The sequence below is a fragment of the Oryctolagus cuniculus genome, chromosome X, assembly GCF_051225735.1.
Source record: "Oryctolagus cuniculus isolate XC-2025 breed Fujian yellow rabbit chromosome X, ASM5122573v1, whole genome shotgun sequence".
In the NCBI taxonomy this organism is placed as follows: Eukaryota; Metazoa; Chordata; class Mammalia; order Lagomorpha; family Leporidae; genus Oryctolagus; species Oryctolagus cuniculus.
Window position 1 is genome coordinate 117,421,682 of NC_142888.1, and position 19,214 is coordinate 117,440,895.

The window sequence follows — 19,214 nt, forward strand, 5'->3', positions numbered from 1 at the left end:
AGGAAAGGAAAGGAATGAAAGCTCTGCATTGCCTCACTGCTGTTTTCAAGCTTTATCCGACTTACACATAAGACTTCCACTTAAGTGTTTTCAAAACAAAGAAGTGTGAAGCTGAAGTATAAAAACTACTAATTTGATCCAAAAGAGCATACCACCTGGAATATATATACATGTGTTCACACATATATGCATGCATGCATATTAAACACTATTACATTACATAATTGAAATTGCCTTACTTTCAAACAGTGCTTAAAACTGTAGGATGGATATCTATCAGACCCTTCTCCAGTTTCAACACGCCTTTTACAAAAAACAACTGCTTTTTCATACAAGAAAATATGTCGCTGCATTGGTTTGAATCTAGCAAAATCCTTCATTTTTGTAGGACCTTTCTTGTGTCCTATCCAAACACTGAATCCACCTTGCATTATCATCTTGCCCAGCTCATTTAAGTTTCCCTAGAATGCAAAAATCAAAACACATTAGTAAAATGCTATATTCAGATCTCTAATGTCAACATTTTAGTGTTCAGGTTGAGCTACTAAAATCCTGAAGCATAATTTATGATTTTTTAAAAACATAATTACATCTTAGAATACTACATAGTGGTTAAAAAAAAAAAACAAAATCTGGTCATTTGCAACAAAATGGAGGAATCTGGAAAACATCATGCTGAGTGAAATAAGCCAGTCCCAAAGGGACAAATATCATAGGTTCTCCCTGATCTGTGATAACTAACAGAACACCCAAAAGGAAACCTGTAGAAGTGAAATTAACACTATGAGAAGCAATGACTTGAACATCCCCATGGACTTACCCCTAAGGGTAGAGCTAAAAACTTGTCATGGACTCCAAATCCCATTAAGCTGGGTGGTACTAATGCCATCTTACATATTAAAGTGATCATATGAGTGTGTAACTGATCATATAGTAAAAGGACCATATAAATAAGACCAATGTCAGATAATAACAATAGATAGAATTGAAAAGGAGAGAATGAGCCAACATGAGAAGCAGGCCACACCACAGACTCATAGAAAGATAAATGACCTAAACAGCACTCCAACCTCAGAATCAGCCCATAAAGTCATTTGGATCTGGCTGAAAAGCCCACGAGATCATTTCAGGCATGGAAAGCCAAGACACTGTGGCAAAAAAATTATCTACATGAAGGATTTCTGTGAGTGAGATCCTAGTGGAAAGAACGCGTCATCAAAGAAGGATGTATTTTTCTCTGAAGGGAGGAGAGAACTTCCAATTTGCCCGACATCCCTGTCTAAATACTGATGGAGTTTGTGGACTCAAAAGACTTCCATAGCCTTGGCAGCTCATGACAAGAGCCTCGGGTGATCACTGATGTCCTAAATGAGAGTGTCAATTGTTAAATCAACAACAGAAGTCACTGAGCACTAAGTTCCCATGCAGGACCTCTTTCCTTAATGTGTTGTACTATGAGAATTAACAGTAAAACTTGTCTTCAAACAATACTTTATACTTTGTGTGTTTGTGTAGATGCAAACTGTTGAAGTCTTTACTTAGTATAGAGTTGATATTCTGTATATAAAGATAATTAAAAATGAATCTTATGAAGAATGGGATGGGAGAGGGAGTAGGAGATGGGACAGGAATGGGGATGCAAGGGCGGGTATGGGAGGAAGAACCACTATATTCCTAAAGCTGTACTTATGAAATTTGTATCCATTAAATAAAAGATCTGTAAAAAAATTAACTACATCTTTTAAATTAAAACATAAATGCATAGGTACAAAAGTATTGTGGGAGTGAGGGATAATAGAACCTTTCTCTTTCCTTACTTCATATTCTATTTTTGTGGAGGTTTTTTGCCTAGCATAATTTGCCTTATCTTTTCCTCAATCCTGATTGGTACTTATCCCTACTAGATGGCTAATCTGTTAGAGGCTGCAAAGTCCAAAGATCTCATAGATTTTTTTCCCTTATCTATTCTGCTAAAGCAGCAATTGTAGGACAACACATATCCTTAGCTGAATGAGACATTCCTTCATGTAAGATCTCCCTAGCTTTTGATTTGGTGAGGAGGCTGTCAGGGAAAAGGAGAATGTCACAAATTCCTTGGCAGCTGATCCGAAGCCAATTCTCCATTTAGCATTATCAGAAATAATGCAGACATTTTGATCTCCATTTATCTGCCTCTTGTATATTATTTCTCAATTGATTTCAGGCAGGGAAATCAAGTGATGTTGACAAGCTTATCCTCTGAAATTCCAGCAATTATTAAAAATCTACTTACAACATAGCCATTTATGGAAATTTGATGCATAGAATCATTAACTGACTTCAGTAAATCCAACATTGTGTCGAGTGCCTCCTTTAACTGAGTAGTTCCTTCACAGTCCTTGCTGAATTTTAATAGCTCCTGTAATTAGAAGTCAGGAATTAAACATAATATAGGCAGATATCAGTAGATAGATAGAATGAATAAATTTTAGGAGCTGTCACTGTGGCATAATGGGTAAAATTGCCACCAGCAATGCTGATATCCCATATGGGTGCCAGTTCATATTCCAGCTGCTCCTCTTCAGCTCCAGCTCTCTGCTATGGCCTGGGAAAGCAGTAAAAGATGGCCCAAGTGCTTGGGCCCCGTACCTGTGTAACAGACCTGGAAGACACTCCTGGCTCCTGGCTTCTGATTGTTCTATCTCCCACCGTTGTGGACATTTGGGAAGCAAACCAGTGAATAGAAACTCGCTCTCTCTCTCTCTCTCTCTCTACCTCTGTAAATCTGCCTTTCAAATAAATAAATTTTTTAAAGTAAATAAATTCTTGGCTAACAGCTTAAACAGGAATCCAAAGATATTGTCTTTATTATATTTTTTGGAGTAACTTCATTCATATGCTTTTTGTCACATAGCTACAACATTAAATAATAATGTCAAAATTGGAAAAGAATAGTGACAGAACATAGAAAACAAAGGGTAATCAATGCCAATGCTTTTAGGACTGAAGAACAATAGCTATTAGACATTTGGAGATTAGTTTTAAAGCAATTATGTCTAATTTTTGCTCTACATATAAAATTTGTATTATTCATGATTTATTCATGTTTAATAGAGCATAGAACACAGTGAAAATATATTTTAAATGAGGAATGTTTAAGCTTTATATTTATATTTATACTTAATACAATATTTATACTTAAGATTTCAGTAATCTTTTCAGATTATGCTTGGAGAAGTATCATTTTCATTTTTCACTAAGAAGGTCCCTATGGAACAGTCTCAAAAGTATGAGAGATACATGTTTGTTCAGTTCTTTCTAATAATATTAGAAGTTTTGGGTAAAATATTATGCATAAATCAATGTAACTCACATGGACAATTACATAGATATAACATCAGATATTCTGAGCCTATGGTATTTGCACAGCCACAGTGAAACAAAGGAGCACACTGTACTAATTCTACTGTTAACTCCAGCCTTCCCAGTCATTGAGTCTACCCATTTCTAGCAGTTTCTAATTGGCTGTTTTCTTTTAGATGTAAATGTAAGTAGAGAAAGAAATGAATACTTCACGTAATTACCTTTAACAACAACTGATATTTTGTGATTCGTTGCACCGGTTTGAGTAAATAGGAATCCAGACCAAGTCTGTGTTTTAATTTTCTTTGACATTCCTGTCATTAAAAAATAATTATCAATAAATTTAAATGAGACATGTACCTGTGAAAATGTCAACTGTTCACTGGTTAGAATCAATGCTTTAATGTTTTTATATCTCTAAGAAAATTTATCAGAAAAATTGCTGCTACATATGGTGTAGAAATTTAAGACACAATATACCCAAAAAACTACAGTAAATAGTATTTCAAGAAATCAGGAAACAGGAAATCCCAGAACTTGAAAGAATAAAGAGTTTTTACATACAATTTCACATTGACATGGAATGCTGAAAAGGTGAAAAAGGAAAGAATGACTGTAGCTTAACATGATTTAAAAGTTCTTCAATATATCCAAGAAAACTACCAAAAGCACAATGGTGCAAAGCCTAGAAAAGAAATGGGTAATGTTGAATATAAATTGGACTGCATATGAAAACAGATTTTTTTTTTAGGTTCACAAAAAAAAACACAGTTCTTATCAATTGGTAGTTTATTTCATCTAGTAATTGACTCACTGTCACTATAAATATAAAGGTCATAAAGTTGAGTCCTGGGAATATTGTAGGACTCCAAATTAGGGTAAGATGAGACTGGTTACAATGAAATGTGCAGATAGGCCAGCGCTGTGGCTCAACAGGCTAATCCTCCACCTAGCGGTGCCGGCACACCGGGTTCTAGTCCTGGTCAGGGTGCCGGATTCTGTCCCGGTTGCCCCTCTTCCAGGCCAGCTCTCTGCTATGGCCCAGGAGTGCAGTGGAGGATGGCCCAAGTGCTTGCGCCCTGCACCCTATGGGAGACCAGGAGAAGCACCTGGCTCCTGCCTTCGGATCAGCGCGGTGCGCCAGCTGCAGCGCGCCGGCTGTGGCGGCCATTGGAGGGTGAACCAACGGCAAAAAGGAAGACCTTTCTCTCTGTCTCTCTCTCTCTCTCACTGTCCACTCTGCCTGTAAAAAAAAAAAAAAAAACAAAAACAAAAAAACAATGAAATGTTTTGGTAGTGCAGAAGAACATAAAGGGATTCAGAAGAAGATACCTGAATAACATCGAGGTCCTTACACTGGATATATATAAAATCCAATGTACAATATAATTCAAACAAGAACTGTCAAATTACAAAGAAAGAAAGTAATCTGATTACATCTCCTCATTCATGAAATTCAACTAAGATGATGGGAAAGTTGTTTTCACAGGGAGGGGAGCAAAAAAAGAAAGATGAGAAAGGAGAAAGTACTGGCAAATTTGTAACTGAAAATCAAACTGACAAGTGACGAACAACTGAACACACTGGAGGAAAGTGAATCTCAGATTGGCAGGATTGGCAGAAGGAAAGTCAAGAAACAACTCAATTTTTGTCCTAGAACATTTCTCCCCATACCTCCACAAAAACTGAGGGACTAAAGACACTAAGCACCTCTGAAACTGTTTAAACTGGCAGATGAAGGTGGGTTTTCAAAAAGGATGGTTGTAGAAAGTCTATTAAGGAAGTCACAAGTGTTGATGAGGATATGGAGCAACCAGTACCTTCATACTGCTGGTGGGAATGCATATGGTATAATAACTTTGGAAATGAGTCCAGCTGTTCCTTACAAAAGTTAAACATAGAGTTCATATGACCTGACAATTTTGTTCCCAGGTATATGGCCAAGAGAAATAATAACGCAGGCCTGCAAAAGAAACCATACAAAACTTTTCATGCTAGCATTATTCCCAATAATCAAAAGATAGAAACATTCAGAATTCTGAGGATAGCTATTGCTTAACTAGAATTCTATACCTTCCCAAGGTAGCAATCAAGGTTAGGGTAGAAGAAAGACATTTGCAGACATGCAAGCTCTCAAAATCTTTGGGTACCATGCACATTTTCTCACTAAAACTACTGGAGGATTTTTGTGTTTCACCATGGCACTTAGCAAACATGAGAACCTATTCAAAAGTCTTGTGAAGAGAATCCCGAAAATGAGATTCACCAAATCCAAGATGGCTGAATAAGAAAACACAAGCTGATTCTGACCACAGGAAGATAACTGAACAAAAGGGGAGAATGTGCATTCCCAAGAGACAGTTGGAGAGAAGTTTGCAGTAGAAATTCTACAAAAAAAGAGAAGCCATGGAGCTGAAGGAACAGTACAATCATGCAGCAGTGAAAAGGACATCACCAGTTATTCCCATAGCCGGTGGTTGGGGGAAACATGATCATCTTGCAGCAAGACACTTGGCAACCAGAAGGGAGGAAACACCATCTCAGTAAGATGAATACAGGCTGCTGTGGCTCAAATGCAACTAGAAAATTTTATCAGAATGATAAACACGTGGTCCCCACTGACTTTGATTCTGGCCTGGAGGGTTGGCAGGGGGCAGGGCATCCACTTAGGCCCATGAAGCGCTCCCTTCCCTCATTCTATCAAGGTACCCAGACTTGACTTGCTAAAGTGAGACATCAATCAACCTCCATTGATTAGGCAGCTGGCTCTGGAAATGAAATGGCTCTTTCCATGGGCAGGGGACTCTTGTGGGGCTGAGAATGGATCCCTTGCTCCCTGTGACTGAGAATTCTGTCACCATGTGATAGGGGGTGCAATAGGGTGTAGGTAGGTCTTTGGGTAATCACTGTGTCTGCCTTCAGAGGCTCAAAATTCCATACCCACACTGAGGAGTGCATAGATCCTTTATATGGTTCAAGTGCCTATGGGAGTCAGCATTATGGACTGACCCTGGGTGGTTGGTTCACCCTCACAAAGAGGGAGTGAAACTGTGATCATGGGAGCCAATACTATTATACCCTCCCCACTGCTGACAATAGAGATCTACCACACCCAACTTGGTGCCACCCTGGAGTCTTTATCACACTTTCCAGAACTAGAAAGAATTCACTGGCCCAACCCAATATACACTTCTATATATCCACTGAAGGAGCAGACACTCCACTAAGCCACAGAGGCACATTTCAAAGATAAAAGCCATCAGAGGAAACAAAACCAAAAAGTGTTTCTACAAATGCTTAAAAATAAATGTATAAATACAAGAAACATACACAAGGAAAACAATATGACTCCCCAAAAGGAACATAACACTTCAATATTAGAATATGAGGACAAAGATGTTGATGAAATGCCTGAAAAGGAATTCAAAAGAATTATCATAAGAGTCCTCAAAAACACAAAGAAGTAAATACATGAGTTAAACAAATCCAAACAAGGCATGGATGAAAAATTTTGCAAAGAGAGATATTGAAGAGAAATCAAACTGAAATTTTAGAAATGAAGATTTTAATACGTAAAATAAAAACGACATTGGAAAGCCTTAACAGCAGTCATGATGAAGCATATCCTTTCATGATAAAAACCTTAAGCAAATAAGATCTAGAAGAAACAGTCCTCAACATGATCAAGGCAATATATGACAGATAGCCAGCATCATATTGAAAGGGGAAAATTTGGAAAAAGTTCCACTAGGATCCAGAACCAGATAAGGATGCCCACTTTCATCATTGCTATTCAAGATAGCTTTGGAAATTTTAACCACACCCATTAAGTAAGAAAAAAAATCAAAAATAGACAAATGGTATTACATCATTCTGAGAAGCTTCTGCACTGCAAGGAAACACTCAGCAAAGTGAGGAGGTAACCAACAGAATGGGAGAAAATATTTGTAAACTGTAAAATTGATAAAGGAATAATATCCAGGATCTACAAAGAGCTCGAGAAACTCAACTACAACAAAACAAACAATCCAGTTAAGAAATGGACAAAGGACATGAACAGGCATTTTTTTAATGGATGAAATTCAAATGGCCAATAGACACACAAGAAAATGTTCAGGCTCACTATCCATCATGGAAATGCAAATAAAAACAACAATGAGGTTCCATCTCACCCCAGTTAGAATGGCCATCTTTCAAAAATAAAAAAATAATAAATACTGCAAGGATGTGGGGAAAAAGGTACCCCAATACACTGTTGGTGAGAATGTAAATTAGTACAACCATTACGGAAGACAGTATGGAGATTCCTCAGAAATCTGAAAATAGATATACCATATCCTACTCATGGGAACTTACCCAAAAGATATTAAATAAGCATGTGAAAGAGTATTTGTTAACACCATGTTTATTGAAGTGCAATTCACAATAGCAAAAATATGGAATCAACCCAGATATCCACCAATCAATGACTGATCAAAAAAGTGGTATATATACACTATGGAATATTACTCAGCCATAAAAAATAAAATCCTGTCTATTGCAACAAAATGGATATAACTGGGAACTACAATGCTTAGTGAAATATACCAGTCCCAAAATGACAAACATCAGATGTTTTCTCTAATATGTGGAAATTAATGGAGAATACAAAAAACAGTAATTATACCTATGAAATACTTGAAATCTATTCTCTTTATATTAATAATTTTTTAAAAAAATGAGATTCACCAAGTTCCCAAGATGATAGCTTCTCAGAAAGAATAGTGAGCCTGGACAAGCAGATCAGAAATCTCCAAAAGAGATTTCTTCAAGAAAATCAAATTCAGAGAAAATTAAATATATTCAAATGTACAGAAAGACATTTTTATGACTACCTTAGCGGGGAGAGGTTGAGGCCTAATATGGGTAAGTATATAGAAAACTAAGTGCATAAAAAATAATTGCCAGAACAACAAAAGGTAAAGAAAGCAACCATATTACATCATATGATTCATCTGAAAGATAATTACATAGTCTTAATAATTTAACACATTATAGCAATCTAACCAAAATTACAATATAACTATTGGAAGCTTTGGAGTAAAAGAAGTATGTATAGTCTAGTGCCTACTAATACTAACCGATAGAATAAATAAAGGGGAGAGTGATCCAACATGGGAAGCAAGATACACAGCAGACTCATAGAATGGAGGATGTCCTAAACAGCACTCTGGCCTCAGAATCAGCCCTCAAGGCATTCGGCGGATCCAGCTGAAAAGCCCATGAGAGTATTTCAGGCATGGAAAGCCAAAACACTCTGGCAAAAAAAAAAAAAAAAAGGACCTAAATGAAAGATCTCTGTGAGTGAGATCCCAGTGGAAAGAACAGGTCTTTAAAGAAGGAGGTACCTTTCTCTGAAGGGAGGAGAGAACTTCCACTTTGACTATGACCTTGTCTAAATATGATCAGAGTCGGTGAACTCAAAAGGCTTCCATAGCCTTGGAAACTCATGACTGGAGCATAGGGAGATTACTGATGCCATAAACAGGAGTGTCAATTTGTAAAGTCAACAACAGGAGTCACTGTGCACTTACTCCTCATGTAGGATCTCTGTCCTTAATGTGCTGTACATTGAGATTTAATGCTATAACGAGTACTCAAACAGTATTTTTCACTTTGTGTTTCTATGTGGGTGCAAACTGTTGAAATCTTTACTTAAGGTATACTAAACTGATCTTCTGTATATATAGAAAATTGAAAATGAATCTTGATATGAATGGAAGGGGAGAGAGAGCAGGAAAGGGGAGGGTTGCGGGTGGGAGAGAAGTCATTGGAGGGTGGGGAGCCAATGTAATCCATAAGCTGTACTTTGGAAATCTATATTCATTAAATAAAAGTTTAAAAAAAAGAGATGTATGCATGTGTACTGGGGATGGAGGGTTAATAAAGGAGAACTAAATCCTCATCTTCCATGGTAGCAAATAAGATAAAAATATTTTTAGAGATATTGAGGTAAGAGCCGGCGCCGTGGCTCACTAGGCTAATCCTCCGCCTTGCGGCGCCGGCACACCGGGTTCTAGTCCCGGTCGGGGCGCCGGATTCTGTCCCGGTTGCCCCCCTTCCAGGCCAGCCCTCTGCTGTGGCCAGGGAGTGCAGTGGAGGATGGCCCAGGTGCTTGGGCCCTGCACCCCATGGGAGACCAGGAAAAGCACCTGGCTCCTGGCTCCTGCCATCGGATCAGCGCGGTGCGCCGGCCGCAGCGCGCCAGCCGCGGCGGCCATTGGAGGGTGAACCAACAGCAAAGGAAGACCTTTCTCTCTGTCTCTCTCTCTCACTGTCCACTCTGCCTGTCAAATAAAAAAAAAAAAAGAAAAGAAAAAAAAAAAGAGATATTGAGGTAAGTACCAAAAGTAGCTAATGGCAATGAAAAGGATTGCCTCTGGGGAGTAATAAATATATGAAAATATGCATGCGCATGTGTCTTGGGAAGGGTAGAATTGCTCTTTAACCTATATGCCCAGATAACTTAAAATAAAAAATGAATTTATGAACAAATATCCCAATACATTCCAAAAAAAGCATATGCAATACTTGAATAATTACCATACCTGGAAAAAGGCACATTCTGAATACTTCTTCCAAATTGTCTCTGATCTGGGCTTGTTTTGACAGTATTTTGCATATATCTGAAAATCATCCTTCTGTGATAAAGAACAAATTCAGACATATTACCAATTTTCAAATACAAATTTTTATTATAAAGAAAGGTTGAGAGAGAATGAGTGTGACCAAGCAATATAGAAAATGTGACCTAAAGGGCCTTCTCTACTGGCAGCTTGTCAGGAGCCCTCTTTATATTTCAAGTACGACACATTCACTGGACATGGTGCCTGGATGCTTAATCATCTACACAATTTCAGAACAACCAAGCTTGAGAGTTTGAGGGAGAAAAGCCTTCTCTGAGTGAACTATAAAAATGACTATTATTTGAGTACTCATCATAGCATTAAGTCTCAATGTACAGCACATTAAGGACAGAGATCCTACATGAGGAGTAAGTGCTATGATGAGTACTCAAACAGTATATTTCACTTTGTGTTTCTATGGGGGTGCAAACTGTTGAAATCTTTACTTAATGTATACTAAACTGATCTTCTGTTAAAAAAAAAAGAGAAGAAATTAGCAATTCCCAACTTGACTCTCACTGGGATTAAACATGACAATAGATCTGATCTGATTTCATCATCATTTAAAAAATCATCTATTATTTTTCACTTTATGTTTGTGTGGGAGCAAACTGTTGAAATCTTTACTTAATGTATGCTAAACTGATCTTCTGTATATAAAGAGAATCGAAAATGAATCCTCATGTGAATGGAAGGGGAGAGGGAGTGGGAAAGGGGAAGGATGCGGGTGGGAGAGACGATATGGGGGGGAAGCCATTGTAATCAATAAGCCATACTTTGGAAATTTATATTCATTAAATAAAAGTTAAAAAAATGACTATTATTTTTTCATAACCATAAACTAACGTGGTACTAATATGCCCTTTCTATGCTATTAGTCTCCTGGTTCCCCCAATGAATGAAATTATAGCTAATTTCAAAGTTAGAGCTTGTAGTCCTTGGTTACTCTCTGGGACATCATCATTGTAGCATAATCCATCTAGACATCTGCTCATGCTATTTTCTTTCCCTGAAATCATCTATCTCTAAATCTCCTGTAATGGGCTACTTCCTACTCATCCTTTAAATTCATTTCATGAGTCATCATTTCTATAAAGCGATTGTTAATACCCTTGGTCTATATAAGATGCTCCTCTTCTGGACTCTCACAGGTCTCTTTGTTTACCTCTAATATAGTATAGTTCATTCTGTACACAATTAATGGCTTCCCTGTTTTACTACCTAAATGATCTTAGACGTGGTATTCTTATTGCCTAGCACAGTGCTTGGTGCATAGGTGTTCAACAAATGTGTATTGAATGAATGAATATGTCATTACTAAGCATTTGTTAAACAACTACTAGTTCCAAGAATTAAACCACTGCTAGTACTACTATTACAAATTTAATGAGGAATATGATATATAGGATATGAACCCTGTTCCACGGAACTTTTTCATCAAGTTGTAAAGCGAATTCACGTATATATGCAAAGATTCAGAGTAAACTTAATATCCTCATTGAGTAGCAAGGTCTTTATTACTGCAGACTCTAAACAGAAGATCGGCTGCTGTTAACTGAGGAAGTTGGGAAAGAAGCTGGCCAAAGTTCAAAAGTGTTTAACATTAGAACATCTTGAGAAAGGTAATGACACACAGTTCTTTCTTAGCCTAATTCACTTCTCATTTCATAAGCCTTTTCTGGGGTAAGATAATTCTTCTGAAAGTTTCAGCAATTCCCTCTATCAAATTGATTCCCATATCAAGACAGAACTGACCTTTCTGGAAGAGGATGAACTAGATAAGCAGAAAAAGACAAGCAAAAAACATTCTGAGAGAAATCTCTAGTGGGAAAAAGTATGATAACTACTGAGGAAGTTAGTTATACTAAGCAAACTCTGGGGACATGGATTAATGAGCCTACCCGAAAGATTCTGTTGAATAAGAACAGACAGCTCTCTGTTTTGTGGACTTCCTGTAATAGATGCTTTGCTGGCTGAAAGCCAAGCTAGACTGGACAATAAGACTTATATGTATTATAATGGGAACACCTAGGCATCTTTCAGGCTAAAAATCTATCAAGTCCAGAATGATTTTACAAAGATATTCCCAACTGGGTTCCTGCAGGAACACTCCCTAAATTCCTAGGACCACCTAGGGCTTAGTGGTCATGAGCTGAGCCACGGAAGTATTTTGCTACCATGGAATACAATGAGTGCTATATACATATGTATACACTACAATACCCCAAAAGCCTTGGTTTCTGCAACAAAGCCTACTTTGGCATTAAATATCTGCTGTAGTGATGTGTCCTCTTAAAAAACAGAGACGTTAAAAAATATCTGCCTTATCTCCAAATCCATCCTACTATTCTGGTAGCCCAAATATTTATATTTAAAAAGCATAATGTAACTAACCCTTTCCAGGAAACAATATGCCACTCTTTGTGGAGCATCAGCGCAGTTTTCCAGGCTGCTCATGAAAACACTGCAAACATATCAGACAAAAAAACATCTGTGTGATATATAATAAAGTGATCAATAGCCCTTTAAATAATTTCATGCAAAATAAACATTCAGTTTGGCAAGTACATACTTGTTATGGAATTCATAGATCTCTGCCATATTTCCAAAGAGAATGTCCTTTTTATTTCTCAGGAGAGGTGGCATAAGATCAAACATCTCTGGATTATCCATCTCTGCTCTGTAGCCCTATACAAAATAAATACACTTATCCGTTTAAGATATATCTACATTAACATCTGATTAGGCCATAAAAGGTGTCAGCACAACAAAATGTATAAGGGTAAAACAGTTTGAATTTTAATATTTAAATCTCCTAGTTCCAAAGTTATACATGCCTCTTTTTTTTAGAAGTTCAAGAAAAGGAATTCAAAGTATTTTACTCCATGGGCAGAATAAAGTGACAGCTCTGTAACCTGCAGGGTAGTTTGTGGCATAGAAAACAAAGTAGAGGGGTTAGTGTTCTGGCACAATGGGTTAAGCCCCACCTGCCCTGCCTGCATGCCATAGGAGCACCTGTTCAAGTCCTGGCTGCTCCACTTCCAAACCAGCTCTCTGGTAATGTGCCTGGGAAAACAGAAGATGTGCTTGGGCCCTTGCTAATCATGTGGGAGACTTGTATAGAATTCTGGACTCCTGGCCCCAGTCATTAAAGCCACTTGGGGAGTAAACCAGCATATGGAAAATCTCTGTCTCCCTCTATCTGTCTGTGTGTAACCCTGCCTTTCAAATAAATAAATAAATGTTATTTTTTAGAAAAAAGAAGAAAACAAAGTAGAAACTAAGTATGAAAATTTATATTATATATTATCAACATCTTAAACTGGCAATAACTTTGATTTTTTCAGACCAAATTAATACCATGGTATTTATATCAAATAATTGTTTCTCTTCTATTCTCAGTTCTTTACCTCACCATCTCTAAAATAGCACCCTAGAAATAATGATAACAATCTTCCGTATCCCTAAGAGAGCAACTTTTCTATTCTGTAATAAATTCTGAATCAACCATTCCGACTATGGAGAGAGAACAAAAACACACATGTTTTAACAACATCCAGCCTCTAACAGTAGGAGAAATGCCCACTGCTGAGTGACAACCAAGGAAGGAGATAGAAACAGAAGACTACCCCAAACATTTTCTAGTGAATGTAGCAAGGGTTCATTGAAAAAAAGGTGGGAGAGATATTGAGTCACTTACCAACAAAACAGTAAACAGCTCTCGAACATATACCCTTTCAGTCTGTATCAACTCATTTAGGACGTGCCTACAATGAAAATACCATATTTATCAGTCATTTTATTACTTGAGAAGTATCTAATGTTTCAATTGTCATCATTATAAATTGTGTATGGTAAACATAATTAATGCACAGGAGTTTTCAATGGTTTGGATTTTATCATCAAAATATGAAACCCTTTTTATGGCTTCTAGGATAATTATCACCTTCTAAATTCTTTAAATTAACATTTTAAAGAAAAGGAGAGGAGTGCTCCAGGGCTACTAACAACTTAGAATTTAGAATTTTTCTTTCTACTCACTAAAATTCAGAATCAATTGCTAGAAATTTACAAAATCTGTCCCTAAAGCACAATTTCGGAGCTTTAGTATCCTCTTTCTCTCAAACAAATAATATTTACATTTGAGGCATCTCTTTTCCTTCTTCCTACAATGTTTTGAAACTTTCCAAGGCATATAGTAGATTCATTGTACTGTTCTTTCCAAGTGTAGATCAAACTTGAATTTGTATAGTAATGTTTTTTGCCATCTCTGTAAAATAAATCCTTTTTCTTTCAACGTGATTTCCAAAGGTCAGATAAATAAAATTAATTTCCTTTCTTTCAATATATGTAACCTTTTTTAATTTGACTTCTACTTTTGGCCTTTTATTCTTTTTTCTTATATTTTAAAGCATTTAGCATTTTAAAGTCTGAATACCTACTGTGTATGTGTGAACTTGCTACAAAGTACTGCTTCCTTTAACTCTGTGATATAAGATTAAAAAGATGAATATTCTTATGTCTAGAATGTTAACAGAAATTTGTACATTGAGATTTAATGCTATAACGAGTACTCAAACAATATATTTCACTTTGTGTTTCTATGGGGGTGCAAACGACTGAAATCTTTACTTAATGTACACTAAACTGATCTTCTGTAAAAAAAAAAAAAAAAAAAAAAAAGAAATTATCAATTCCCAACTTGACTCTCACTGGGATTAAACATGACAATAGGTCTGATCTGATTTCATCATCATTTAAAAAAAATCATCTATTATTTTTCACTTTATGTTTCTGTGTGGGAGCAAACTGTTGAAATCCATACTTAATGTATACTAAGCTGATCTTCTGTATATTAAGATAATCGAAAATGAATCTTGATGTGAATGGAAGGGGAGAGGGAGTGGGAAAGGGGAGGGTTGTGGGTGGGAGGGACGGTATGTGGGGGAAGCCATTGTAATCCATAAGTCGTACTTTGGAAATTTATATTCATTAAATAAAAGTTTAAAAAAAATGAGCAAAAATTATTATTTTTAACATCTATAAAATAACATTAAATATGTCTATATAATCCTTTCAAGTATTTGACACATTGTCCCATTCATTTTCACCTCTTTTTTTTTTCTTTTTAAAGATGATGTTTGTGAAGGGGTACAAACTTTGAGTTCTAAGATGAATCAGTTTTGGGAATCTAATGTACTGCATCAGACTATGGCTAATGATATCATATACTGGAAATTTACAAAGAAAATAGATTCTGACCACAAAAAAAGTCACTGTGAAGTGATGGATATACTAACTTGTTTACAGTAATTACTTAATTAATATATACATATACCAAAGCATCACATGGTATATCTTAAATATGTATTTTTTACTCATACATAAATCAAACTAAAAAAGCTTTTAAATAATCAATAAACCTTCAACTTCCTTTCCAACCTGGGGGAAGACGAATAGAGGAGATGGAAATTCTGAAAAAGACTGATTTTCCTTAAGTCACAAAAGCAGACCACAGCTTGGCCAAGCCTAAGTCCAGGACTTCTGACACCTCAACTAGTGCTCTTTTATTACACCAAGTAGAACTTCACGTTATAAATTCAAATTTTTAAGCACATTGCTCTTAACAAGGAACTAGACACTACTATAAGTGAATTACGTATATAAGTGTATGATAATGAATAAAGGATACTTCTTTAAAATATCCAAGCCATTGTCATTGTCCAAACTGGAGGACTGATCAGAACTTCTCTTCTCCAGACAATCATGCACCACTTCAATCTGAAACAATGAAAATAAGCTTAAATTACCATTTCTGTAGACAGGTTCTTCCTCAAAGCTATCTAGCTCAAATTAAGTTTATTCTGGGGTCTAATTCAGTACATAAATGGAGAAATAACATTATTATTGTTTTCAAAAATAACTTTGATATGTATTAACAAAAAATTTACTTGCCTAAGAGGACAGATTTAAGATATTAATTAGAATTTATTTCATGTTAATTTGAATTTACTTTGCACTATAGGGAAGTGAGGTCAATTCACAAAAAGTTGATTTTCCAGACATCTAAAATTTATTTATTAAATAACCAAATAAGCATTTTAGCCTTAATGACTTTTCATGGAAAACTTTCTAGAAGATATTACATTTATTCATGAAATTTTTAATCAAGGACACAAAACATAATTGATCCTCTTCCTAATGACTCCCTGCCATTTCAAAACTGGAACATAATAAGATCTAATGGTGTGCTAAGGGTCTGCTAAGACCTAAGAAGTATCTATTCCTTCTCAAAATGACTGTAACCTGTACCTGTCTATTCTCTGCCTCCAGGCCAGTTGTTGCTATGAGTGGCCTCTCTGGTCCAAAACTGTGGCTTAGTTTTGCAGACTCTAAAGGATATGGACTAGTCTACTGAGTCCACAGCATGAGATTTGTGATGGCTTTTTGTTCTTCAGAAAGATTTGAAGTTCCTGCCTGGGATCACAGGTTTATTGGACAGTTTTGCTAAACAAAAGCCTAACCTCCAAGTAAATGCAGCATTACTTTGTGATACCTAGAACCTAAGATGAAGTAGATAAAGCACAGGATCTAGCAGTTAAATAATATTTTCCCAAAATGTGACCTACTTACTAAAAATATATATGGAAAAAACATTTATTATAACTTTCTATATATTATGCAGGCACAACCCTAGGTATTTAACACACATCATTATATCTTTTTTTTTAATTTGATGCTTTTTTAATTTATTTGACAGAGTTACAGACAGAGAGAAAGGTCTTCCTTCCATTGGTTCACCCCCCAAGTGGCTGCCACGGCCGACGCTGTGCCGATCTGAAGCCAGGAGCCAGGTGCTTCCTCCTGGTCTCCCATGCGGGTGCAGGGCCCAAGCACTTGGGCCATCCTCCACTGCCTTCCCGGGCCACAGCAGAGAACTGGACTGGAAGAGGAGCAACCGGGACTAGAACCCTGTGCCCATATGGGATGCCAGCACCACAGGCGGAGGATTAACCAAGTGAGCCACAGCGCCAGTCCACATCATTATATCTAATCCTTACAGCAGTTGAGCAAGATACAGAATTCTTTCCCCTATATTAAATATAGGAAAACCGAGGCTCAGAGAGGTTTAGTGACATGGGCAAGGTCTCATACTGAATATGTGATGAAATATAGTGTAGTCTGGGCCAGCGCCATGTCTCGCTTGGTTAATCCTCCACCTGTGGCACCAGCATCCCATATGGATTCTGGGTTCTAGTCCCAGCTGCTCCTCTTCCAGTCCAGCTCTCTGCTGTGGCCTGGATAGGCAGTGGAGGATAGCCCAGGTACATGGGCCCTGCACCTGCATGGGAGACCAGGAAGAAGCACCCGGCTCCTGGCTTTGGATCAGCACAGCGCCAGCTGTAGCAGCCATTTGGGGAGTGAACCAACGGAAGGAAGACCTTTCTCTCTGTCTCTTTCTCACTGTCTATAACTCTATCTGTCAAATAAATAAATAAAAAAAAATATAGTGTAGTCCAAGTATCAAAGTCCAATCTCTGCCAACTTTATCATACTTCCTCTTCTAAGGTGTTCTTTGATTTGTTATGGCTGTTGAATACGCCAATCATTATCATTTCCATACAACACAATTAAGACTAAAAATACATCATACTATACCTAAAAGATAGGTATCACTATCTGTTTCTAGAGATTTCTGAGACACAGGTGTGGAAAGATTTGAAACACAAATTTATATTTTTAGATAACCAAGGGTTATACAAATTGACCTGAATTTGAAGACTGCACTTTGGAACTTTGTTTATTAGCTAGAAACCCACCAAGAAAATGTATACAACTGTAGCCTCATATATTGTCCCTGGGCTTATGCAAGAGAAAAAACCCATACAGAAGAATGCCAAAGTATCAGGAGTTGAAACTAAAACCAAAACATGGTAAGACTATGAAATTTGGCATTTATCCTACTTCTTTCTTGAAAATCAGAGTTCTGGCTACACAATATGATAACCAGTCCTGGTACATCACTGTAGGAAAGTCAATAGCCTACTAACAGTTATTTAAAAACCTTAGAACACTACCAGGCACAATGCATTGTTAGAAGTATTTCAGAAATGTTAGATAGTTTTTTTTTTGACAGGCAGAGTTAGACAGTGAGAGAGAGAGAGAGAGAGAGAGGTCTTCTTTTTTCCGTTGGTTCACCCCCAAAATGGCCGCTACGGCCAGCGCATTACGGCCGGCGCATTGCGCCAATTCGAAGCCAGGAGCCAGGTGCTTCTCCTGGTCTCCCATGTGGGTGCAGGGCCCAAGGACCTGGGCCATCCTCCACTGCACTCCCAGGCCACAGCAGAGAGCTGGACTGGAAGGGGGGCAACCGGGACAGAATCCGGCGCCCCGACCGGGACTAGAACCCGGGGTGCCAGCGCCACTAGCGGAGGATTAGCCAAGTGAGCCGCAGTACTAGCCAGATAGTTTTATCTTTCCACGAATTTCATGATGAGGGTGTTCTATTATTATCACTATTTTATTAATTAAAACTAATTTCCAGAGAATATGCAAGGTTATACAACCAGTAAGTGATGGAACTGGCATTCAAAGCCAGGCAGTCTAGCTCTACAATTTGTCTCACTATAATCTACTACCTCTTGGAAATATCTTCGTGTTTTCCTTTACCATCAAGAACACACAAAGAAAATGTAAGGCTTTGCAGCTATTGTGATGCTCTCCACTGCTGATATCAGACTATCACAGATAACTGAGAGGGAAGGAATCCTGTGTAATAGTCCCTCCTTATCTGTGGAGGATATCTTCCAAGACCCCCAGTGGATGTCTGAAACCATGGAGAGGATCAAACCCTATATATACTATGTTTTTCCTATTTATACATAGGAGGGAACTTTAAATGGTTCGTGAAAAATAGCATTAAAATCAAGTTTGTTTTGGTGCAAAATATTTTGAAATCATGCTTAGATTTTTATACTATCCATTTTCCATGAACTTATTGAAAACATTCTCATATGCATACCTATGTCAAAGTTTAATTTATATACTAGACACAGGAAGATATTAACAACAGCTAATAACTAAATGGAATAATTATTACAGTATATTGACATAAAAATCATTTAAATTTGTCAGTTGGCTATTTTTGGAATTGTCCATTCGGTATTTTCGTACTACAATTGAACATGGCTGTGTAAAGCCACAGAA

The 19,214-nt window shown here is 37.2% G+C and overlaps 1 protein-coding gene across 13 annotated transcripts in view; it reads right to left on the bottom strand.

The window, feature by feature from the left end:
- Nucleotides 1-19,214, bottom strand: part of MCF2 (MCF.2 cell line derived transforming sequence) — a 126,170-nt gene that overhangs the window by 26,786 nt on the left and 80,170 nt on the right. For all 13 annotated transcript variants that reach the window (XM_089323856.1, XM_089323861.1, XM_089323857.1 and 10 more), the window contains 8 exons: nucleotides 15,700-15,788; nucleotides 13,708-13,774; nucleotides 12,580-12,695; nucleotides 12,402-12,471; nucleotides 9,930-10,022; nucleotides 3,564-3,656; nucleotides 2,273-2,398; nucleotides 240-461 (listed from right to left, as the gene is read on the bottom strand). In XM_089323856.1, the coding sequence (XP_089179982.1) occupies nucleotides 240-461; nucleotides 2,273-2,398; nucleotides 3,564-3,656; nucleotides 9,930-10,022; nucleotides 12,402-12,471; nucleotides 12,580-12,695; nucleotides 13,708-13,774; nucleotides 15,700-15,788 (876 nt within the window). The remainder of the gene's footprint in view (nucleotides 1-239; nucleotides 462-2,272; nucleotides 2,399-3,563; nucleotides 3,657-9,929; nucleotides 10,023-12,401; nucleotides 12,472-12,579; nucleotides 12,696-13,707; nucleotides 13,775-15,699; nucleotides 15,789-19,214) is intronic.